This window comes from Sciurus vulgaris, assembly GCF_902686455.1.
Source record: "Sciurus vulgaris genome assembly, chromosome: 9".
NCBI classification, from domain to species: Eukaryota; Metazoa; Chordata; class Mammalia; order Rodentia; family Sciuridae; genus Sciurus; species Sciurus vulgaris.
In genome coordinates, this window is record NC_136469.1 from 30325288 (window position 1) to 30347574 (window position 22287).

General features: G+C 32.8%; 1 protein-coding gene across 9 annotated transcripts in view; it reads right to left on the reverse strand.

Annotated features, from left to right (window-relative positions):
* The window catches only part of FBXW7 (F-box and WD repeat domain containing 7), a 191202-nt gene that overhangs the window by 30177 nt on the left and 138738 nt on the right, over positions 1-22287 (reverse strand). The window contains exon 1 of one of the 9 annotated variants that reach the window (XM_079153438.1): positions 518-1119. The exons of the other annotated variants lie outside the window; for them this stretch is intronic. Coding sequence (XP_079009564.1) covers positions 518-778 — 261 coding nt within the window. The 5' untranslated portion in view covers positions 779-1119. Of the gene's footprint in view, positions 1-517; positions 1120-22287 lie in introns of those variants that run through there. 9 annotated transcript variants of the gene reach the window in all.

Below are 22287 nucleotides of genomic sequence, written 5' to 3' on the forward strand. Positions count from 1 at the left end.
TCTTAAATATTGTACTGTTTACAGAAAATACTGACTTTAGAACCAAAAATTAATTCTGCAATTTTTTGAGGGGAACAGAAAGTAAATATGATCTCTTTAAATATAAATCCCAAATAGTCTAGTGATTCTATACATTGAGTCACCTAATGAAAAAATAAAAAATATGTATATAATGTATAGAAAAAATTGAAGGCAAAAGGTTCACTAAAAACCAACTAAGGATAGAGTATTTCCAGGTCAGCATTTAACGGAGCCACATTTCTAAAGTCTGAATGTATTTTTAGTGAAAATCTCTCAGATTCAAATATACATTTTATTTTAAATACGAAGCTTCTCCCAGCTCACGTTGTCTTTCCATTATTCGCTTACATTCATGAAATAAAACAGAATACCAGACATCCAGCCACCCACCAAAATTAGAGGATACTGCAGCCATCTCTGATGATACAGATTTTCCTTCTCAGGCAGGCACACACACACACAATCACACAGCACAGGAAGAAAACAGATTACTTACTTTGTAAAAAATCATTTTTAATGTGCCGTAGAAACCCATATTTTCTGTATTTTTCCCCTTCAGTGATTCTGTGCCCCCGTGTGTCCGGCTGCTTGGCAGTCTCTGACAATATAAACCTTTTTCAGGTAGGTATGTCACAGATTCTAATGTGGACATGCTCAGGCACGTCAGAAAAGGAAGATTAGGGAGCAGAACCGGCAACAAAACTCCACAGTAAAGGCAAATGCAGCTCAGTATCAAACCGCTTCTCGGGACACACATACATACATGCAGCTTGACTGAGAAGAACTCGAGGGAATAATGAGAGAGAACGGAGAAGATTATTGGAGGAGACTATGCCCTGTCAAAGCCTTGACTGAACAGATTCCTCCCTCAGCAGCAGAGGGATCAGATTACATCTTCCCTTGAACACAGAATGGTGCAGTCCAGGATTCAGCAATGCAGACTGCACATCAATTATATGGTGATCCGCTCCAGGGAACCCGTAAGCACACAACGCACCGAACAGAGGGAGGATGTGGGCAGCACAGAGACCGCCCCCACACGACAGCCCCCTCTCCCCTTTCAAACTTTCAGGAGATTATTTTTTGTATTTTGTGAAACCTGCATTTTTGAAGAGTTTTAAATAACAAGCAACATTTCCATAAATAAGTCCTACCAGAAACATTTTGAAAATGAAATATATTTTCATACAGCTCCCCCCACCACCCCTGCCCCAGCAGAGGCAAGGCAGGCTATTTTCATTAACTGTCATTCTACTGTAGTCCTGGCACAGACTGATCAGATTTTTCAAGGAGCTTGGATGGGTACAAAATGGGCAATCCCAAGGGGAAAAATTAAATATTCTTTGGGAGAACTGACAATAAGGTAAACCAGTTTGGTGCACACAGCATTTGCAGAAATTATGTAATATAAGTTCCATTTCAAGTTGCAAGTCTCTTCTATTAAGATTTCATGAAAATATTCCCTAGGCTTTCCCATTTCCTTTTTTTTTAAAAGAGAATTTTCAAGAAAATTATCACACACTTTACCAGTTCTCAATAATCATGAGAATATCTTTTTAAGACAAATTAGTACTACCTAAGTATATAAAGTTTGTCTGAAAGGCTACTTTCTTCAAAGGGAGCAAAAGCTGTGTTCATTGGAGAGGCTTCACATTTACTAATTTAATCTTGAGCAAAGAGGAGACACTCAACTTCTCCCTAAAATTATTCTGACTCTGTGTATTGTTTATCATTAAAAAGGCATTTTACATAATAATAAAAGTACCAAAGTTTGCCTGAAGGCAACATCTTTCTTAGAATGACTACTACAATCTAGATATTTCATCTTGCAACTTGCAACACAACTAGCTTCGGAGGCAATTATAAGATTCTTTGGACTAGAAAGGGCCATTATTAAGGGTCTAGTTAATTAACTCCTACCCTTCCCATTAGTGTTCTTCATTACAAGTAACCTGTGTGCCTGTAGTTATTTAAAGTACTTAGAAAGTTTCTTCAGAAAAAAAGAATAAACTATTTGGACTTAATAAACTTTAATACTCTGCTATGATAGTAAATTACTTTCCTTATTAAAATGATTCCAAATACTGAATAAAATTGTATCATGATTTAAAAACTAAATGTTTACCTCTATTACTAAAACAAAGAATATAAAACTTTATGAAGATGTACACTTAGATCTTCTCTTGGAAATTGTATCCTACTACTATCTTTCAAAAAATGCACTGGCTCTTAAATTAATTCTTTCCCTCAGAAACAATATGTACACATACTCAGAAGTTAGTTTTCTAAATAAACAATTAGCTCACTTCAAAAGGAAATCATTTTTTAATTGAAATCTCTTTCTCAAAGCAAAAAAAAAAAAAAAAAATAGCCTAATTGTTAGGAATAGACTCATAAACCCTTTTTATTAGAGGCTTTAGAACATTCATGATTTAGGAAAGGAAAAAAGGAAGAAGATGATTGATGAATTTTCTGGACCTCCTGTCCAGGCCTACCTGAAGAAAAGTATACAATGAACACCAGTGAAATTTCCTCTAGAATTTGTCCATGGTAACTTGTCATAAGACTATAGAACTCCACTGATCTAACAGTAAACACTTTGACTCAAATGAAATCATGTTCTATCTCCAGTTGAACTAATCATTTCAAAGTCTACCAGTTAGGAACAGACACCAACTTTAATAAAGTAAGGAATATAGTCTCAAAACCTACGATATCTAAAAAGAAAATCTCTCTTGATTTTGTATCTTCAAAGGAATGTTCTTGTGATTACATGGCTTCTACTTATGTCTATGAAGACGCAGGAAAATCTGTTCTCCATGAAAGTTTGCTTATATGTAGGTATACATATTTATGTTCTTATTGAATAGGTTAAAACATTTACATGGGTCAAAATTTAAAATGATATGTACAAAAAAACTACACATTGAGAAGTTTTTATATCTTCCATCTACCAAGTTTCCCAATTGGGAATGATTTTTATTAATATGTTTATTCTTTAAGTGAGAAATGTATATGCTTTTAACTACTAATAAAAGCATTATTTTCCCACATATTTAAACAATTCTCTTTATATTTTGTTCACGATTTTAATTTAAATGTGAACGAAGAATTTGCCAAACAAAGCTAGTCAATTAAGCTTCTAATTGGATTTCAAAGTAGTAGAATAAAAATTATTTTCAACATTTTCTTGAGTACTGTCAATGAAAAATATACTGCCATCAGAATCTTACATGAAAATGCAAATGAAATCATTCTCAAATCCCTATTTCTGGCAGCCTTGGCAAACATCTAGATGTTTAAAACTTTATTCAGATTTTTTAGTAATATGATACAAAAAACCCTTTGTGTTGCTGTCTATATCTTTATTACCCCAGTGGTAAACAGGAATGTTTAACCTTACATCAGCCCATATATTATATAAGTACTTAAGAAGTATTTTATATCTTATGCTAAAAACATTATGTCAGTTCACTGAAAAGTTTGGCTAGTCAACCATTTTAGCTAAGAAAATACTTATATGTGTCAAAGAATTAAATATATTTCATTACAATGAACTAAATTTTCACATAATTTCAGCTAGGTAATAATTTTTCCCATTCTATAGAAAAAATGATTTCTTGCATTGACTGATAAACATTATTGAAAATCCATTAGCAAGGGAAATGACACATGACAAGGTCCTAGAATACAGTCCATCTGCCAATTCAGACCCAATGTTTATTTCATCACAATTTCATTGAGCTAGGTTAGGAAGAATGGATGATAGTGGTAACCTGAGGGGAAAAATAGCGCAAAAGCAAAGATATGCAAATGTACTGCCCCAGAATTCAAGTCTCTTGGGGATAAGGACATTAAAACAATGAACCCTTGAATTAATACATGAGAAATGGCTCTTTCTGAGCAAATGGTTGGGATAACTAAGTTTCTTAGAAGGCAAGTTGTTATGAACAGAGACAAAAATAATCTACACATAAATAGAAAAATAGAAAGTCTTCAGTGACTCATGTAACTCAAGTATGCAAAAAAAGTGTCAACGCAAAGGAAGTAATTAATAGAGTACTTTCTTTTTCCTTGACTCTCAGAGTTTATTATTTTCATCTTATACATACATAGCTTAGTACTGCACTTATCATAGCTCATTGTTATTATTTTTACACATTTTTATCTCCTATAATACTCCTTGAAGGTTCACATCTTGCTCAATTTTACTTGTATAGCATTCAGAAAAATGATGTAAAACAAAAAGTTTTTAATAATTGGCTATACAAGCAAACAATAGCAACCACAGCATTATTTAATAAGTGTAATATACATTAACAAGTACATATATTTAAACATACATAAGATTAAAATAATCAGTAGTAAGAAGTTTACCAATTGTTATAATTAGTTGCTGATATTATGAATACTCTTGGTGCTTTTCATTAACTTGCTGACATTTAAAATACATTTCCATTTTATAATAGTAAGAGAATGTGTTTATATTCCTATGTCAGTGATTTTATCATCATCATGACAACACTCTTTACTCTGAAAAGGAATAGGAAACCACCTACCACAGTTAGCTGTCTTGCCCTAAGCACAGAATTTAGATTAGAGACAGTTCAAAATTTCAACATCAAAGAAAGGAATGTCAAGCATGTTGAGGCTGAAACAAACTTTGTGAAACTCCACTAACTCCACTGTCATTAACTTTGTGGGACGTAAGTTCTCATTAAAAGGCTCCTAACTAAAATTGGCAAGTTAATAAACCTGTTCTTTTACAGGTATTATTAATTAAAATAGTACCCATGGTCAGCATCTACATTTTCAATAATGTAAGTAGGGTGACAACATTGATCAGTATTTCCTACATTTTTCATTCAATAAGATTTAGCCAGCTCCTATTATGTATCAGACACAGGATAGTATATAATTTGAGACATTTTTTTCCTCTATTAAATTTATAGTCAATTAAGACACAGAACAGGGTAATGTATACACACATCTGACTCTCAAAACTCCAAATGAAATTAGTTAATAAAAATATTAAAAGTATAAAATGAAGCAAAATGAACCACACCTAGTTCGATATTGCCACCTAGGTAAACAAGTATTGTAATACTAATTCATAAGAAAATAAACCCCAAACACCAAAAGTGCTATACATAATTTAGCTTTGCTTAAAATAAATTTACTTTGGGGGGAGGATGTTTATAATACAATAAATTCTAACCTCAGTAAATCAAAGTACAAATCAATATATCATAGCTCAGGCTATTTTTTAAAAAAATTTTAAGGTAAGTAAAATTGTAAAAATAATTCTTTTTTCTTAAATTTTAAGCTATTTAAAACTCTCTTTGCAAAGATGCAGCCCCTGATGATTTCACACAAATTCAAATACAATGTTATTCAAAGAGTAAAACATATGCACCAATGTATTTACAAATATATAAATATACATACAGAATTTGCACACAATAATGCAAGTTAAGAGTTCTACTGAACTACAGACACAGAAGTAAATAATAAAGATGGGTTTTTTAATTTGCTCTACTAAAAATATATATTTCTATAGCGCTGTCAACATTCTTTACATTGCTTTTTTTTATAGGGATCCATTAGCAGCACAATAATTTGACAACAAAGTGAGCACGTTACCCTGATATATCTGGGAGGCATTTAATCTTTATATCTTATGCTTCAAATCCAAAATAAACTATAAGTATCCTGAATTCATCAGCAAAACTTTCCTCTAAAATTTTGTTGTGAATTTTTTATGGTAATACTTTCAGTAAAATAAGGAAAATATCATGGGAAAACACAAAAAGGCTTTCAATAAACATAAAATAACAAATATTACCCAGGAAAGAATTAACATGGATAGAGAATGAAATCAACCTTCCTTCAATGTAAGGCCAAGAACCCTACTCATTCTTCTACTTTACCCAATTCCATATTTACTGGAGTTGTCTGTGATGTTCAAATATATCTACCTGACTTGAGAAAAATTTTTCTTAGGCCTGCAAATTGATATTGTATTCATTTCAGGGGCTTTTTGAAATTCTGGAATTAATTTAGTAGCTATTAGTTGTGACAAAAGTTTTGAAAAAAGAATAAAGGCGAGGGAAAAAAGTGGTACCTACTGAATCAACAAAAAACATTTATAGCAGGAAGCCATAAGCCATGGAGTGAGCCTGAAAACCATCTAATCTAATTCTTCTTTGTGTATGGGAAGTACATAAGCTTTGTAATCAGAGAAACTTAAGTTTAAACACTAGCTTTTCCATTATTAAGAATGTAACCCCTCAGTCAGCTACTGGACTTTATGAGTTCCAGTTTTCTCTTATTTGAAGTTGATAATGGTGATACTATCAACATTTTCCACCTGCCCTAGGTCACCAAGGGCATAATGAATGCACTGTATGAACAAATAGATAGTAGCTGTTATTAACACATGACAAAGGAGAAGTAGAAAATGAAATGCCTTCTCAGGATTAAATAGTCAACTGTGCTCAGAACTCTGGTCTCTGGTCCCCAAGATCAACTAATTTCTATTTGTTGAGCTAATAAATCAGATTGCTTTAAAAAAAAATCATATGCTATTTCCCAACCTGCACAAAACACAATGAAGACAAACAAAAACACTGCAATACCTTTCCTCCCAAGATACTTAAACTTCAGCAGCAAGCACAAGAAATTAATAAAGAACAATATTAGACTAAATACCAATCATCAAATTGGGTGGAATAGGTCAGAAAATGGAGAAATTACTTAAAAAGTCTGAATATTTCATAAAAGATATATTCTGAGTTGAAAAGATGAAAGTTTTGTAGACACTGAAAAGGAAGAAAGAAATTACCATCTGTGGACCTGAGATGTATGTGGAAATACCACTATTATCAACTTCTAGAAGTAATAATGTCTATAATACTTCTAATAGTCACTGGTCTTACAAGGTTCCTTGCAGAATAACCTATGTGGTGCTCTATCTCCCAATTTAAACATTTTACATTTACATCTAAAACATTTGTGTGAGACATCATTGTTCTTTAACTTATTAGTAATGGTTTCTTCAAAAGTGCCTCTTATCATGACTCATCTTTCCATTTTAGAGCTCTATGTATCTTTCTGTACAAAGAGAACTTTACTGTGTGGGTATAAAGACTGTTGACATTTTATTTTGGTTACAAACATTCATTAATAAAAGGTCTTTCTGTTTCAATAGGCACTCGTACCAAAAATCATACATACAAGCAAGCTGCTTTCTAGAATACAGTGGAATGGTGCAGAGAAATTCTTAAACATTCATTAAAACCTTACACCCTCAGAAAAATTTGAAAAAGAGTAAAAAATGTAACTCAGGAAAGTAGGTGGGGACATGATTCATTGATTCTCACCAACAATTTGACCTCTGCTATTAAAAATGTATGACTTGCTTGGAAAATTTTCATCTTGTTCCACTTTCACCCTCTCTCCCCATATCTCTGCCCTACAGCACCAAGACTCAAAGTCTCATTCTAAAAAACAGACTTTCTTACAGAGCTTTTTTTTAAGTTGTAGAAAACACCTTCATCACATTCAGAACTACAAGGGCTATAGTAAACTATAAAGTATATGAGATTCAATAATAGTCCTTTGGGTGGGAGAGAAAAGCCTAAATAAATATATAAAAATGTTAACAGTGGTCATCTACATGGATTAATAAGAGTTTCTTTAATAACTTATCCATAAACAAATTTAACATTTGAGCGATTAGGTATTGGCAACTTTCCCAGTTACTTGGTATAGTGTGGTGAACAATGGAGATGACTTCTATACCCTCATATAGTTTACATTCCAGAAAGGGGGAGATATAGTAGGTAAACTAAAAAAGTAATTTTTCATAATGTAAGTTCTAAGAGAAAGAAGAAACACGGTGCTGTAAAAGTAGTGAGTAGTTAGGGTAGTAGAAAAGTATGGCTAATTTTTAATGGCATTTCCCAGGTGGCAACTTTTCAGCGAAAATGATTACATTAGTCTGGCTGGGGTGAAGTGACAGGTAAAAGATGAAGTCGGATAGGTAAACACAGGCCAGGTCACACAGGGTCTTGCAGATCGTGGTCAAAAGTTTGGAAGTGCAATGTGAAGTAATCAGAAGATATCTAAATGGGAGTAATTTAACATGACACAATTTCTCTGCATAATCTTTGCCCATATTATTTTTAATATTCTCAAAATGTACACAAAGTTGAAGAATACTCCAAAGCAATTCTCACTTGCTGAAAATACATGCAGAGAAAAGAATATGCAAAAGTATTTGACCTCCTTTCAATCTTCCAAATAGCAGTGACTGTTTCATTTCCTTCATTACTTCCAATCTCAAAACTACCTCTCAAACCTGACCTCCGAAAGTCCCCTAAAATTAGAAGAGGAAGAGAACTCGAACAGCGAGTAACCCTTAATTTCCATGTACCATGTGCCACACATCATCCTAAGCTCTTTATATCTAGGAACTCAATTCTAAGAGAATGAAGAAGTATCTACCATATCATTTCTCTATTTTCTTGCTCTTCCACTTTCTGTGTTTTTTTTTTTCCATTTGATAATTTACTCTTTTTGAGAAAGAGAGACTGGGCTCAATCTCTACAGACTATCTATGTATCTGCCAACTTTATTGTAGCAAATATCTACTACAGTGAAAGATGTGGTTACCCTTAGTTATTGGAGTTGAAAAGACACTTTATAAAATGTTTCTCTATGACCATAAAAGAACCCAGAAAGTAATCACAGAATCTTAAAGGTGGGGAAAAAGCTTTCAAGTGAAGTTTAATACTACCCTTAGGTACAACCATGCAGTCATCCAGATTTCCTTAATCTAAAATATTCTGTAATCTTCTATTAGTGGGCTCACAAATTTTGATACCTATGTTCCATTACCAACATGTGGATGAAAATACATCAAGTCCAGACTCAAACTTCTTAAACCTTGAAAAATAAAGGCAGTTCTTATCATCTTAGGCATCTTATTAATTTTCCAAAAGAATTCCAAATAACAAGGAAAACTTTAACCAATCTTTTAGAACTTGATTTATGAATCAGAGTTTGTAGATTCAAACTTATTTCACTTACTCAAAACCATCCATTGAACATTTGCTCTGTACTAGAGCTAGACTGGTAAGAAACAAAAGTAACACTGAGTTCTTGCTTCAGAAAATGTACACAGTGATCTTTTATCAAATTCTCATTTGCTCTTTAAGTGTTCAAGTGTCTGAGATAGCTGTCAAGTGAGTAGGAAAAAAAAACCCAGTAATCATGCCCTTACTATGTTTGAAAATGAAGATTCTACATATTCATTTTAGAAACATGAATTTACATCTTAAAGCAATTACTGTATATATAATTTGACAACTACATTCTTTGCTATGAAAAACTCAATAATTATATGACTAACATAATGCTTACATGGAACCCCTATCTTTTCAGATCCCAAAAGAATGAAGATTCAATAAATAAAATTTGAATACAAAGAAGCAATAGATGGGTCATAAGCAGGTTTGATGTAGTTTTGCCTATCTTGGAAATAGTTTCAAAATAACTATTAAAAAGGTGTTTGACATATAATAGTGTTTTATTTGTAGTAAACCACATAAGACTAATGGTTAGAAGCACTTTGGTATCTTCACAAAATTTCTGTAATAGAACTGTTTTATGTACAAATTGTATAAATTCATCATCTTCATTAAAATAAAAACTATTTTGGCACATAATTCTAAAAACATTTATCAACAAATACTTGAGGCCTCTAAATGTCTAAAAATTAACTTTGAAAAGTTTGTCTCATTTGATACAGGACTCTCAAAAGTTCTTTCTGTAGGATGGGTATCATGAGTCTCCTGAAAGCCACGTGAAGGCATGGCATGTAATGACAACAATCACTAGTAAACAAACCTGCATCACAACTTTAAAAGAAGCTCCGGATTTGTACGAGGGCATGCAGCTGAACTATTTGAGAGCTGCTATATGGCAATTTACTTTTACAAACTAAATCTTAAAAATTTTTTTGAAATAAACTTTATGAGTCTGTGTTCAGAATTTCACAGCAAAAAAAAAAAAAAAAAAAAAAAAAAACAATAACAAAAAAAAAACCTATGAGAAATAGTTAAAATCTACCAGGAATACAAATTCAAAACTAGCAAAAAGATGTCAAACTTTAGTCCATCATAAAATCAGGGGGCTTTTTAGCCCTTAAGATAAAGATCACTGCCTTCTTCACTTGAAGCCATCCTTTTAAAATTATTCTATCAAGAGACAAAATGCACTTTAAGATAAACTTTGAATATTTTTCAGGGGATGATAAATGAAGACATGTTAATTATTTTGATCACAACATGAGCAGCAAAGATTAAAATTAAATGATATTTCCTAAGATATTTTTATTCATCTGATTTTTATTAACAATTTTAAGAAACAGATTTTGTTATCCCAATATGTAACTTATCCCCACCAAACTTTTTATTTCAAAAATTTTAATTTTATGACACATACTATATGTGTTTATACACAGGTAGCATAGGAAAAGGTAATCATTGTGAGAACAATTTATAGTGGTAACCTTTTAACCCCAAATTCCATCATTAATATTATCAGTTTAAATGAATTCTCTGAGTGATACAAGGGTGCTCTACTTTCTAAACAATAAAGAAAGGGGGAGGGACTAAGCAGTGATTCAAATATTATTATTATTTTTATTTAGGTCTGTTACTAAAAAATAGGCATTAAGCAAAAAGAATACAAAATTGAGCATTCAAGAGGAAAGAAAAGTTAATAAAAAATTACAAACTGGGTAATTAATAAATGGAATTATTCATATGACAATACATCATGCTAGAAAGAATAAGAGAAGTCTTTTCAGGAAATGCACATGGTAATGTTTGAAACCAGAAGAAAAGGAAAAAGAAACACTCGATTTTAAACTGTCTGGTGCTCCTTCAGTGCTCTCTGTCAAAGATGCCATAAACTTAATTCAACTTGGAATAAGCAACTGTTTTTTAAAAAGGATGTTTTCTTAGGAAAATGAATTCTATAGGAAATAGCACTTTCTGTAACGTTAGTCAGGTACCCTGCAGTGCTTCACTTGCTTTGACTCACAGAAGCTGTGTAACAACCTTGTGAAGGAGGTACTTTATTATACCTATTTTTGAGATGAGAAAAGAAGCATAGAGAATTAACTTCTTCAAGGTCATACAACTATTAAGTAAGGCAGTTGAACATGGTCAGATCGTGGTCTTCCAGTTTATAGAAAACAAAATAGGGTTCTTCACATACAAGGCAAGAGATAGTGGCGGTTTAAAAAGTCTATGACATTTTCTGAGTTATTTCAGTATGCAAATGTGTGATGTGCAGATGAAATCTGTTCTACCACCACTGCAGTCACAGAAAAGAGACAAACCAGGCAACTAATGTGTGCTCTGACACCCTTGCTTCTGATGATTTACCAAAAGCAACCTGACAAAGAGTTGTTACACTACTGCCGATGCCTCCTTGGCTCAGAATTGCTCCTGTGATCTTTGACGTATTAATGGTGGTAGGTATCAGTGGGCAGAGAGTGGGCAGAGTGGAAGAAAGTTCAGTGAAATGTGCTCATAGCAACTCATGGGGTCTGCTGCTTCTTCCCAACTCTGAGAATTTTCACCTTCTACCCTCGCTCCTTCATGGTCCCTCGCTTTATTTTTCTAAAAAATGAAACAATGAAAACTAGGAACAGAATAGCCCAAAAGATTTCCTCTGAAATGCTTTTTTTCAAAGAAGCTACAGGTTTTTTTTTGTTTTTTTTTTTAACCAAAATGATCTGAACCCTACAGGAAACTGACAGAAATTATATATCATAACACTTACTGAAGAAACTGCTTTTAAATGTTCTTTGTTGATTACTCCAACCCAAGTACACTTGAAAAGGTCTATACTTCTGTGTGACTTGAAACATTTTAATTTCATACAGACTAAAACTGCGTCACTTATCAACTAAGTAGCACACACATACTCACAGGAGTTTCCACATAGGGACATACAAAGTAGGTAAGGTAGTAATCGCTTTGGCCCTGTTTCTTAATTTCCTAAGACCTTTTTCTAAGAGTCAATCTATCTATAATAAACCACATGGGGTTATCACTTCCTGGCAGAACACATTAGTGTTACTATATGAATATCTCTGTGAGTCTATCCTGTATTTTACTGTCCCAGCTATCTCTATCTTTATTCCTAATTACAACCAATATAGATTTATATGGTTATTTCAATCTCCTATAGACACTAATTCATTCAACATAATGTTTATTTGGTTGACTATTATATATTAGCTAAACTAAATATGTTCTCAGTTTCAGGGCTGGAGTTTATACTATAGGAGGAACAAAGACAATGAAAACAAAATAAAGCTACAGTGCAACTGTGTAAGTACAACCAAATATTAAAATACTGCATAATGTAAAAGTTTGAACCCAGTCTCAGAGTCAGAGACATCTTTTCTCCCAAAGGAGAAGTAGGCTGGGGGTGGGTGGGGCGCACTACGGCAGGTGCAAGATGAGGCCTACAGTAGGTAAGGGCTAGAATATGAAAGGCCTCCAAATATCTCAATCTTTATAGATGAGCAATGAAAATCTAACACTGAATGTTAGTCAAGGAAAAGATGTAATCAGATATTTCTTGAAAAATTATTCTGAATTTAATATTGAAAACTGAAAGAAAGTGAAACTGGATATGGAGAGACGACATGTACGGAAGCTATTCCACTAGACCAGGCAAGAGATAATGGTGGCCTGGACTAGCTAGGTGGAAACAAAGATGTAAAGGAGTGAATACTTAAGGGACATTCAGGACAAAGCTAAATAAAAAAAAGGGTCAAAAGAACTAAGAGCCCACTGAAACGCTTTTTTAAAAAAAATTATTCACAGTTATTTCAATTATATCTCGCTTAGGTTTTGTGAGTATGAAAAATCAGCAAGGAATAACAGTAACAACAGATAACATTTCTGGGCATATCATTCACTCTAACTTTGAGCACCGATAGAACATATCTCAACTTAATCTTCAACAGGGTCAACACTATACACATAGCTTTTTGAATCTTTGGTTTCATCTTCTAATAAATATGCTAATATTATATATTTAAACTGAAGAATATTATTATATTTTCTCAAATCATATAGACTTTTTTATTAAAAGGTCATGACAGTGCAAATTGATGAAAGACACTAGCCAACAGTATTAATGTTTTGTAAGTTACGTTAAAAAGAAAAAGAAAAAAATTCATCACATATTTTTGGAGTAGGTTGTGGCTTGTCATTTATAATTTTTTTGTATTAGAGTAAATGAATATTCTAAAAAGGTCTGCAAAAAGCTGAACAACCGCTCATGCTCTGAATTCATGGCACTGACCTTCGACTTTCTCAGAATGATTTTTAATGTACTCTGTTATTAGTAAAACCTGTTCAAACACATGCCCCATCTGCCAGCACCCCATCTGCAAGAGAGCTTCTTATTCTTGTAGCCAGTACAACTTCTGCCTGCTTCCTTCTCCTCTCTACATACCAGCTGTATGGTAATGAGCATGAGCAGCTGAAAAATACTGCATGATAACAAAGCTATATGAAAACAGCAGAGCAACTCTCCCCCTCAAGGAAGCAGTGCCGCTGAACATCACTGATAAGCTATTAAACAGAGTGGGGGAGAACCTCTGTTTGAGGGGCATCTGTAGGGGGAAGGGGTTCACATACCGAGGGTTAAGCACGGGGTTTCCACATGACTGAAAAATAGAACCAAGAGAGCACAGGGTACCAAAAAAGGTCTAAATTTCTAAGTACTTTTGTTAAAATCTGTGGATCAGTTCTTTAAATGTCTTAAGTCTCAATTCTTATATAGTAATGAATGCCATTTTGTCAAGACAATTTCCAAAGATGTTAACAAGTATGTTCCATTTCTTAATGACCAAATTTTGGGGGTTAATAAGAGAAAGAAAAGGTGTCAGAACTTAAAAATATAATGGAATTAGTAGACATCATAGCAGCTAATGTAAGATGCAAATCAATAAATTTTTTAATTATTATAATTATTAAGTTTTAATTATTATACAGCCCTTTTAAAAATTTATATATATATATATTTAGATGTTACAGACTTTAATTTTATTCATTTATTTATATGGGGTGCTGAGGATCGAACCCAGTGCCTCACATGTACTAGACAAGCGCTCTACCACTGAGCCATTCCCCAGCCCTTTATACAGCACTTTTAAAAATTCTAATTTAATGGCCTTTGAAGCCAACACATTTCTATTCTGAACATATGAGAATCTCCAAACAAAATACCAATATGTCACATATCATTTTCTTCATTTAGGAAGACATAATGGAGTTCATTTTTTACATACATGATAGCCACATTGAATGAATCTACATAAGTAAAACTAAAACACATTAACTTTTCATGTGTAGTATCTTTCCATTTAGAGATTAACAGTCACTAAGAAAGCTGGTTAAGAAAACTGAGTATTCGAATTTGGTGTCATGCATTTTCTTTCATAATCTGAAGAAACTAAAAGTGAGAAAATTTTTAAAATACCCAGAGTAAAAGTAAAAAGTACTATTATATCAAGAAAATTAATTATAAATTCTACCAACATACCAAAAAGTCTTATGTGGGCTCCATCAGAGTGAATTATTACATAATCATACTCACTAAAGGTTATTTCATTTTGCCTCTACAACCCTAAGAAGTAAGTACCACTTTTATTAGCTCCATTTTACAGATGAGGCTTAAGTAAGTTGTAGAACAAGAAACCTATAACCGAATCTAAAGAGCTCTATCATCCATGCTCTTAGGTACTCTGCTTGTCTAATATAAACTCCACAAGGGTGAGCTTTTGGGTCTATTTTGTTTCTTTTTGTACTGCAAATACCTAAAGTAGCACTTGGATTGTAGGAGGTGTTGATCACAGCAAATTAATAGATGAAGAGATAACTGTTCAGTTTTCTTTTAAGTGTGAGTCAAGGGGGAAATGCTACCAAATTTCGTATTAAAATCTGTAATAACTTTAACTGTTTTGATATAAAAAATAGTATTTACCAATTAAAGAATCTTAAGACTGTTTAGTAATCTGTTTCATTCACTTGTCATGTGGAGGAATTATGACCCACTAAAAAAATTTCTCTAGGCATTCATTTTGAAAGGCTGAAACAGAATAAGAGCAAAACTGCTCAAATCTTAGTATTTTGAATATTTTCATGAATTCATTTATTCTCATTTTTATTGTCTGACTATAAAAATGCATTTTTTCTTTTAACTAACAACATATTCCTTGATTTCAAATAGAAACCAAAGCCATGAGTTTTGTCACATGAGTACCTGAATTTAACTTACTGAAGTAGTACCAACTGTCCTTTAAAAAGATATTTTCTCAGAGAAGAGCAAACTTTAACAGTAACAGAGATTTTAAAAAGCCACAAATTCAGACAAGATTTACAGAAACAGTACTATACTGCCCCTACATGTTCATACTAGTAGTAACAATGGCATTTTAAAACCTAAATAATAATGCTGAGATTTCTGTGGATTACTGAAAAGCTGTTTAAGCTTCAATGGTTCACACATGAACTATTTTGAAACACCTACACATGAAAAATGCAATTAAATATAGGAATAATTAACAACTTTTAATTTTCATGTGCAAGATTAGTAAAGGAGAAAATAAAATTAAAGAGAATTTCATCCAAAATTACCATACTTTCCCCTCTCAAAACAGATTTCATTATAATCCAAATGAGGATATCATAAAATAATGAAAAACAAAAACATTAGCTAACTATGTGCTTCTGGGATCAATATATGCCAATATCTGTCTTGATTTCTTTATGCCTAGATTTATTTAAGGAAGGAGGTTCAATTTCAAAGTCTTGATTTAGTGGTAAGTAAATATCTAAAGAATGAATATATGAAATTCCACTATAAATCATGTTTCAACTATTTACCTCAGTTATCTCAGATGTATGGTGAATCCATGCAATGCTCTCAGGCATTACCTACATTTCCATTTGCTACTACAAATGGCTACTTTGAAATAGTTTATCCTTCAAATAAAAACAAAATGCAAATAATGCAATGCAATAGGATGTGCAGGCTTGAGAAATGACCACTGTCCTGATGAGAAAAGTCTGCCGTTTTGTTGTTCAGTAGCTCCAAAAAGTATCCATATAAGGAAAACATAATTATAAAAACAGTATTAATGTTCAAGAAACACTGCTGAATGTTTTCCCTCTCTACTTAAATTTCCATAGTTCATACATATATAGATGCTTTCATTGAGAAACATTACCGTAGTCACAAGAGACAACTTATTAAACTAGCATCAAATTTACTTTGAAACCTCATATGAATTATGCTATCTTTTACATTTTAGGAATAAAACACTATATAAATAAAGAGATGTGCTGTATCAACAGGTAGCTGTGAAAGGAGGTAACTGAACTGTAACTCCTAACATTTACAAAACCATGGGCTTTACTACAAATGGTAGTCCTATGAGTCCTTGCTAGCTCTTTATACTTTTTATTTTGAGGGCCTCACTAAGTTGCTGAGGCTGACCTCAAACTTGAAATCCTCCTGTCTCACCCTCCTGAGTCACTGGAATTATGGATGTGGGCCACTGAACCTGGCAAGAACTACAATTCTGACCAAGGAACAATTCCCCCAGCCCCCCCGAAAAGAAAAAAAAAAAAAAATCACTAAGGTGTGCCTGACAGGGTATTAAAGATTGTGGAAGAAAGTTTTCTTAGAAGATCATGAAAAAAAAGAGTAAGATGGAATCATATATATTCTTTTAGAACATCAAAATAATATTCTGTGCCAGATACTAGATCCAGCATTGTTTGAAAACTAGCAGATTATACATTTCAATAAGGTTACCAACATAATCCTACCAAATCAGGTAAAGTGTATCTATGTACATATAAGTAGTTATCTACATATACTTTTGAAGAAACTGTAACAAATTATCACCAACTAATTTAGAAATAAAGGTGTACAGTTTAATAAAGAGACTTGGTGACATACTATATGCTGGTACAAACTGAACGTGCTGCCTCAGGTCTAGGCAGACTTCTCAGGGTCACTAATATGTTGTTACATATAAGGTAGGATTATTTTTTCCTGTTTTGTCCACTAATGTATATAAGTGCCTAGACTGTGCCTGGCTTATTTGTTGAATGCATGAATGAATGAACCCATGATTCTCTGGTTTTGATATATGACCATGGAAAGAGGGCAATGAGACAGGTCTCTCCAAGACAGGAAGACATCTCTGACCTCCTGAAGGGAAGGTACCCTGCCTTATTCATCTTTGTAATAGCAGCAGCCCAGAGAGGCAGCATGCCTAATATGTATTAGTTGATAAAAATTAATTTAGTGGCACTCACGTCTCATGGAAATACTGGAAGAATTTTAAAATGTGGTTGGGATTTTCTTTCCTCGTTCAAAGTATAAATCTGCAGGATCTTCGTCAATGAAAAATAACATTTAAAATTATGTTACATGGCGTTGCCCATATGTAGGTTAATAAAATTTAAGTACACATTTATATGTGTTAAGGCATTAAATGTGCATGTACACAGAGATTTAAGATTAAACAGACTACTTTGATATTTCAAAATTATTTTTATATGTGGAAGACAGTTGTAAAGCTCAAAGGTCTATGAAGTTAATTTCACAATTCTGAAGCAACTGTATTGTTAAATTCAGAAATTTTGGGAAGCTAATATATTCCAGTATATTATAAACTAATATTTCTGCAGCAAAATATACAAATATTCAGATAAATAAAGAGACTGTCTCAGTATTAGTTAGGTTTTGCTACTTTTATTCTAAAACTTTTAGTTTTCACAGTTTGTTAGATTTCTGGTCTGTGGACAAGGGACTGTGGATTTATTACAGTTGTGTACTTTGCCAGGAGCTTGGTTCCAGGGTTATTTTTAGCGTATTTTTCATCTGTCTTACATACTATAAGTCTTAATATGCAGTTACTTTCTGTAAAACATAAGCTACAAATTTAAATAGAATTCCTATGATATTAAAAATACTAAACCATCTGTGGACTGGGGATGTAGTTCAGTACCTGCCTAGCAGGTGTAAGGCCCTGGGTTCAACCTTCAGTACCTCAAAAACAAAACAAAACAATTACTGAACCATTTATACAAATTGTTATCTATTAACAAAAGGGACAGTAAGTCATAGAAGTTGTTTCCCAGCATAGTCGTAGATCTACAGATCATGTGCTAATTTGCTTTGTGTTCATATTGGATAACGGAAGCACACTCAATACTAAAACAAAAAATGCCTAGAAAGCATGGTTATCTGTAATTAGGTACTGAGATTATAATAAACTGTGGGAGGAAATGAGAATACATACTTAAATCCCAGGACTACATGGCAAAAGTTAACCCTTAAAACATCTAGAAACCATCTGTTTACTCAATAAGTCTTTATTCCAAATAAGTATGTCACTTATTCCAGATAAGCCACATCACTTACTGGCTGTGGGACCAGTTATTAATCCTTCCTATGTTGCAGATTCCTTATCCGTAAAATAGGAATAATATAATACAACCTGATTCATAAGGGCTATTTCAAAGATGGAAAGTACTGATAGTAGTGCCTCCCCTACAAACCAAATTGGACTCTATTCTGTTAACTTAGTGTCATCAAAACATCCGCAATAGCAAGAGTATTTTCTGTCTCCTTAAACTAGAATCTAAGCTCCATGAGGACATGACTTTTGTCTCTCGAGTTTGGTTAAGTACACAGGTTCTAGAAAAATTCTCAATTCTATTCCAGGCACTCAATATTTTTTGGCTGACATTAATATAACAAATCAATGACAAGATACAAGTGAATAGTTTGCAGCAATATAATAACTGTGAAAAGCAAGATATGGCAATGATATATATTCCCTCTAACACTCCTATGAGGATCTGGTTACCAAACATCTTGCTTTGAATCAAAGTTACAGAGAAGCCTTTCCTAAACCATTTACACATTGAGACCTGGGTGCCCTCTTCTCCTCCCATAATACTTTGTAAATGTCCATATCTTCCACATTCCAGTGGGATATATATCTGTGAAACAGGAGCTTAGGAAGAAACATTTTTGTTTTTTCAAAAATTATAAAATGGCTGGGTACAGTGGTGCAATGTCTGTAATTCCAGTGGCTCAGGAGGCTGAGGCAGGAGGATCACAAGTTCAAAGTCAGCCTCAGCAACTTAGCAAGACCCTATCTCAAAGTGAAAAATAAAAAGGGCTGGGGATGTGGCTCGGTGGTTAAGTCACTCTGGGTTCAATTCCTGCTACCAAAAAATAAAAAATAAAATTATATTATAAAATAAAAAAAGATCAGATAGCATACTCAAATCACTTTCTGGATCTGTTCCTACCACCACTTTATTCTTCCTTCTCTTCAAAGTGCTGTAATTTTTTTCTTTTTCAGTATTTGATGACATTTTTCTAGCCACTGTAGATTCTCAAAAATATCTCCTAAATGACTATACCATAGTATGTTTCTCCCTCATTTCCCAAATTGGTAAGTAGTAATTACTTTTAAAATTAAGTGTCAAACTGTATCTGAGTTTAGTTAAATTTAGAAAATGAAATATTCAAAATCACAGCTGCACAGTCATTTAAAAACATTTAGTAAACAAAAACATGCCATATTCTTATAGTACAAAAACCCCTTAAAGAATTTTCCAAGTTTTAACAGATACTTCAATGAATGAGTTATACAAATATTTGTATGTTCTCCTGCATATCACTTGAGAGCACAAAGAGATATTAAAGATAACTTCTGAATTCAAAGGGTTTATAACCTGAGCATACAAAAATATCTATACGAAGTTGTCATATAACAACACTGAGGAGTCCAAATATGCCTAAGCGCCATAGATACAGGCAACAAGTACAGTCTATTTCACCACAACGGTTGAGGACAACCCTGGCTGAAGTCAGAGTCAGGAGGAAGGTTTCAGCAGAGAGGCAGGCTGTACCAACTGTGAAGACATGGGAAGGACGTGCAGAGCCAGAGGCATGAATGTAACTGGTAGACTCTAAATACACTAGTATAGGGAAGAGGAGCATGATACTAGCTTACAAAAGTCTTATATTTCTATATGTTTACATATCCACATATTTTTACTTGGCTAAGCATTCCATGAAATAGATGTTGAGTTTCATGCAATCCCTTTTAGGCATAAGACATTTTAGAAGAGCAAACTTGCTAAAACTCACTTTAAATGAAGATTAATGATGGCTAGACTAGAATTTTTAAAAATTAAAAAGGTTAACCTGGACTGTGGCTAATTGACAAAGCTATGACAGAAATGTCAGACCAAGTAATAGTGCTAAATAAGAAAGAGGCAAGTATTTCTGGCAGCTGCGCCTGCTAGCATGATAAGTACTCTTACAGTTGAGATTATTAATAGCAATATACTCTGGGAAAAGCTGCTGTTTGTACTGTAAACTTATCTCACTAAAATTCAGAAACGTACAAGTACAATCTATAATGTGACAAAAATTGAGACAAGGTATAAGAAGACTAAAAAGGAAAAATAATATGCAGAATCAATAATCAATTATAAAATAATACATGAGGGTCATTTTATTTAGATAAAAATATACATCTCAGCTTTAAAACCATGAGAGAAGAAATTCATAGTTGAAAATAATATAGGTGACAAGTCTATGGCAAATATTATTTTCTATAAGAATGAAAATGAAAATCACCATAAACAGATAATTTTTTCATCTACTTATACATCTACCTCATGAAGACTTAAGTGTAAGGAAAGAGTAACATAGTTACTTTCTAAAATGAAAATAATTCATTTGATGGAAAACCTAGAATAAACATGAAGTATAATGATACAGTATTCAAGTGACTCCACAAAATTTTGCTATGGTAGGAATCAATTTGCTTAAAATATGTTTTGTGTTTTAACATTAGAAGGTCCTCATGTGTATGTGTGTTTTCGAATGGAATAATATTTTTTCTGGAAAAGAATTTAGCAATACTTATCAGGAATCCAAAGGGATTCCCATCCCTTGACCCAACAATTCCACTTCTAGAAATCTGTGCATAGTGATATTAAAGATTTATACATAAAAATGTTCCGAGCAGCTCAATATTCAAATCAACACCACCAGGAAAATTAAGGTACATTCATATGACAGATTGTACACTTCTAAATACCTATAGTCATGGGGAAACACTAACAGTATATTAAAGATGGATTAAAGTGTCAATTTAATTTAAAAAATCATTAAAATACTTAAAATTACTTTTGCAGTTATTTCCTAGTGGTGGAATTACTAGTCATTTTGGAAACTACAAATAAAAATATTTTTTGGTTTTATATATTAAGCATGTCCTATTTTTATAGAAAGAAGTAAAAGATTAAATACTGAAGGGAAAAAAAATTTACTATAAAGTCATTTGGAAGGGTAATAACTTCTAAATTTATTTTTATCAATAGAGCTTATGAAGGTTCATTTTTTGGGGTATATATAAAATCTTCATATAAATTAAAATTTTATTATAAAATAAATAATTAGAAACATTACTTTCTGAAACAAGTCAATACAGTTGTTTAATAATTCTGGCAGACCTTTGCTGAAAAGTCAGTAGTCTACTAAAGGAGCAAAACAGATTAAAATTATGTACAAAAGATTTTTCATATAAAATAATACATTAATTATGTCTCAATGAGGAAATTGAAATTTACCTGCTATCAATACTCAACAATGAAGAAAAACCTCCATCCAATGTAGAATGGCTAAGAGAGGTGCTATGTTGTTTTTGCCATTACTGTCAAAAGCACTAACTGAAAATGTGAATGAGAATGGTACTGGGACGATGCCATTTAAGGGTGATCTGTCAAGACACCCTGTTTTCAGTTATTTTCTGCCAAACACAAGCCCTAAGGTATCATCCCTCAGCTTATAGAAAGATGTATCATATGCAAGCATAAGGTCTGAATATATCTAATTTTTAAATGGCTAAAATTATAGCCATAATGTGTAGGACAACTTTATAAAGAAATAACTTGAAAGAAATCACACAACAAATTCTAAATTTATAAATGGGTTGTGTGATCAAACATTATTTGCAGGTACATTGTTTGAAACTTGGACATTATTTCCCCATAGAAATAACGACAACAGGGGATTCATAGGCCTACCCTCTAAAATAATATATTATTAGTAGTGGAA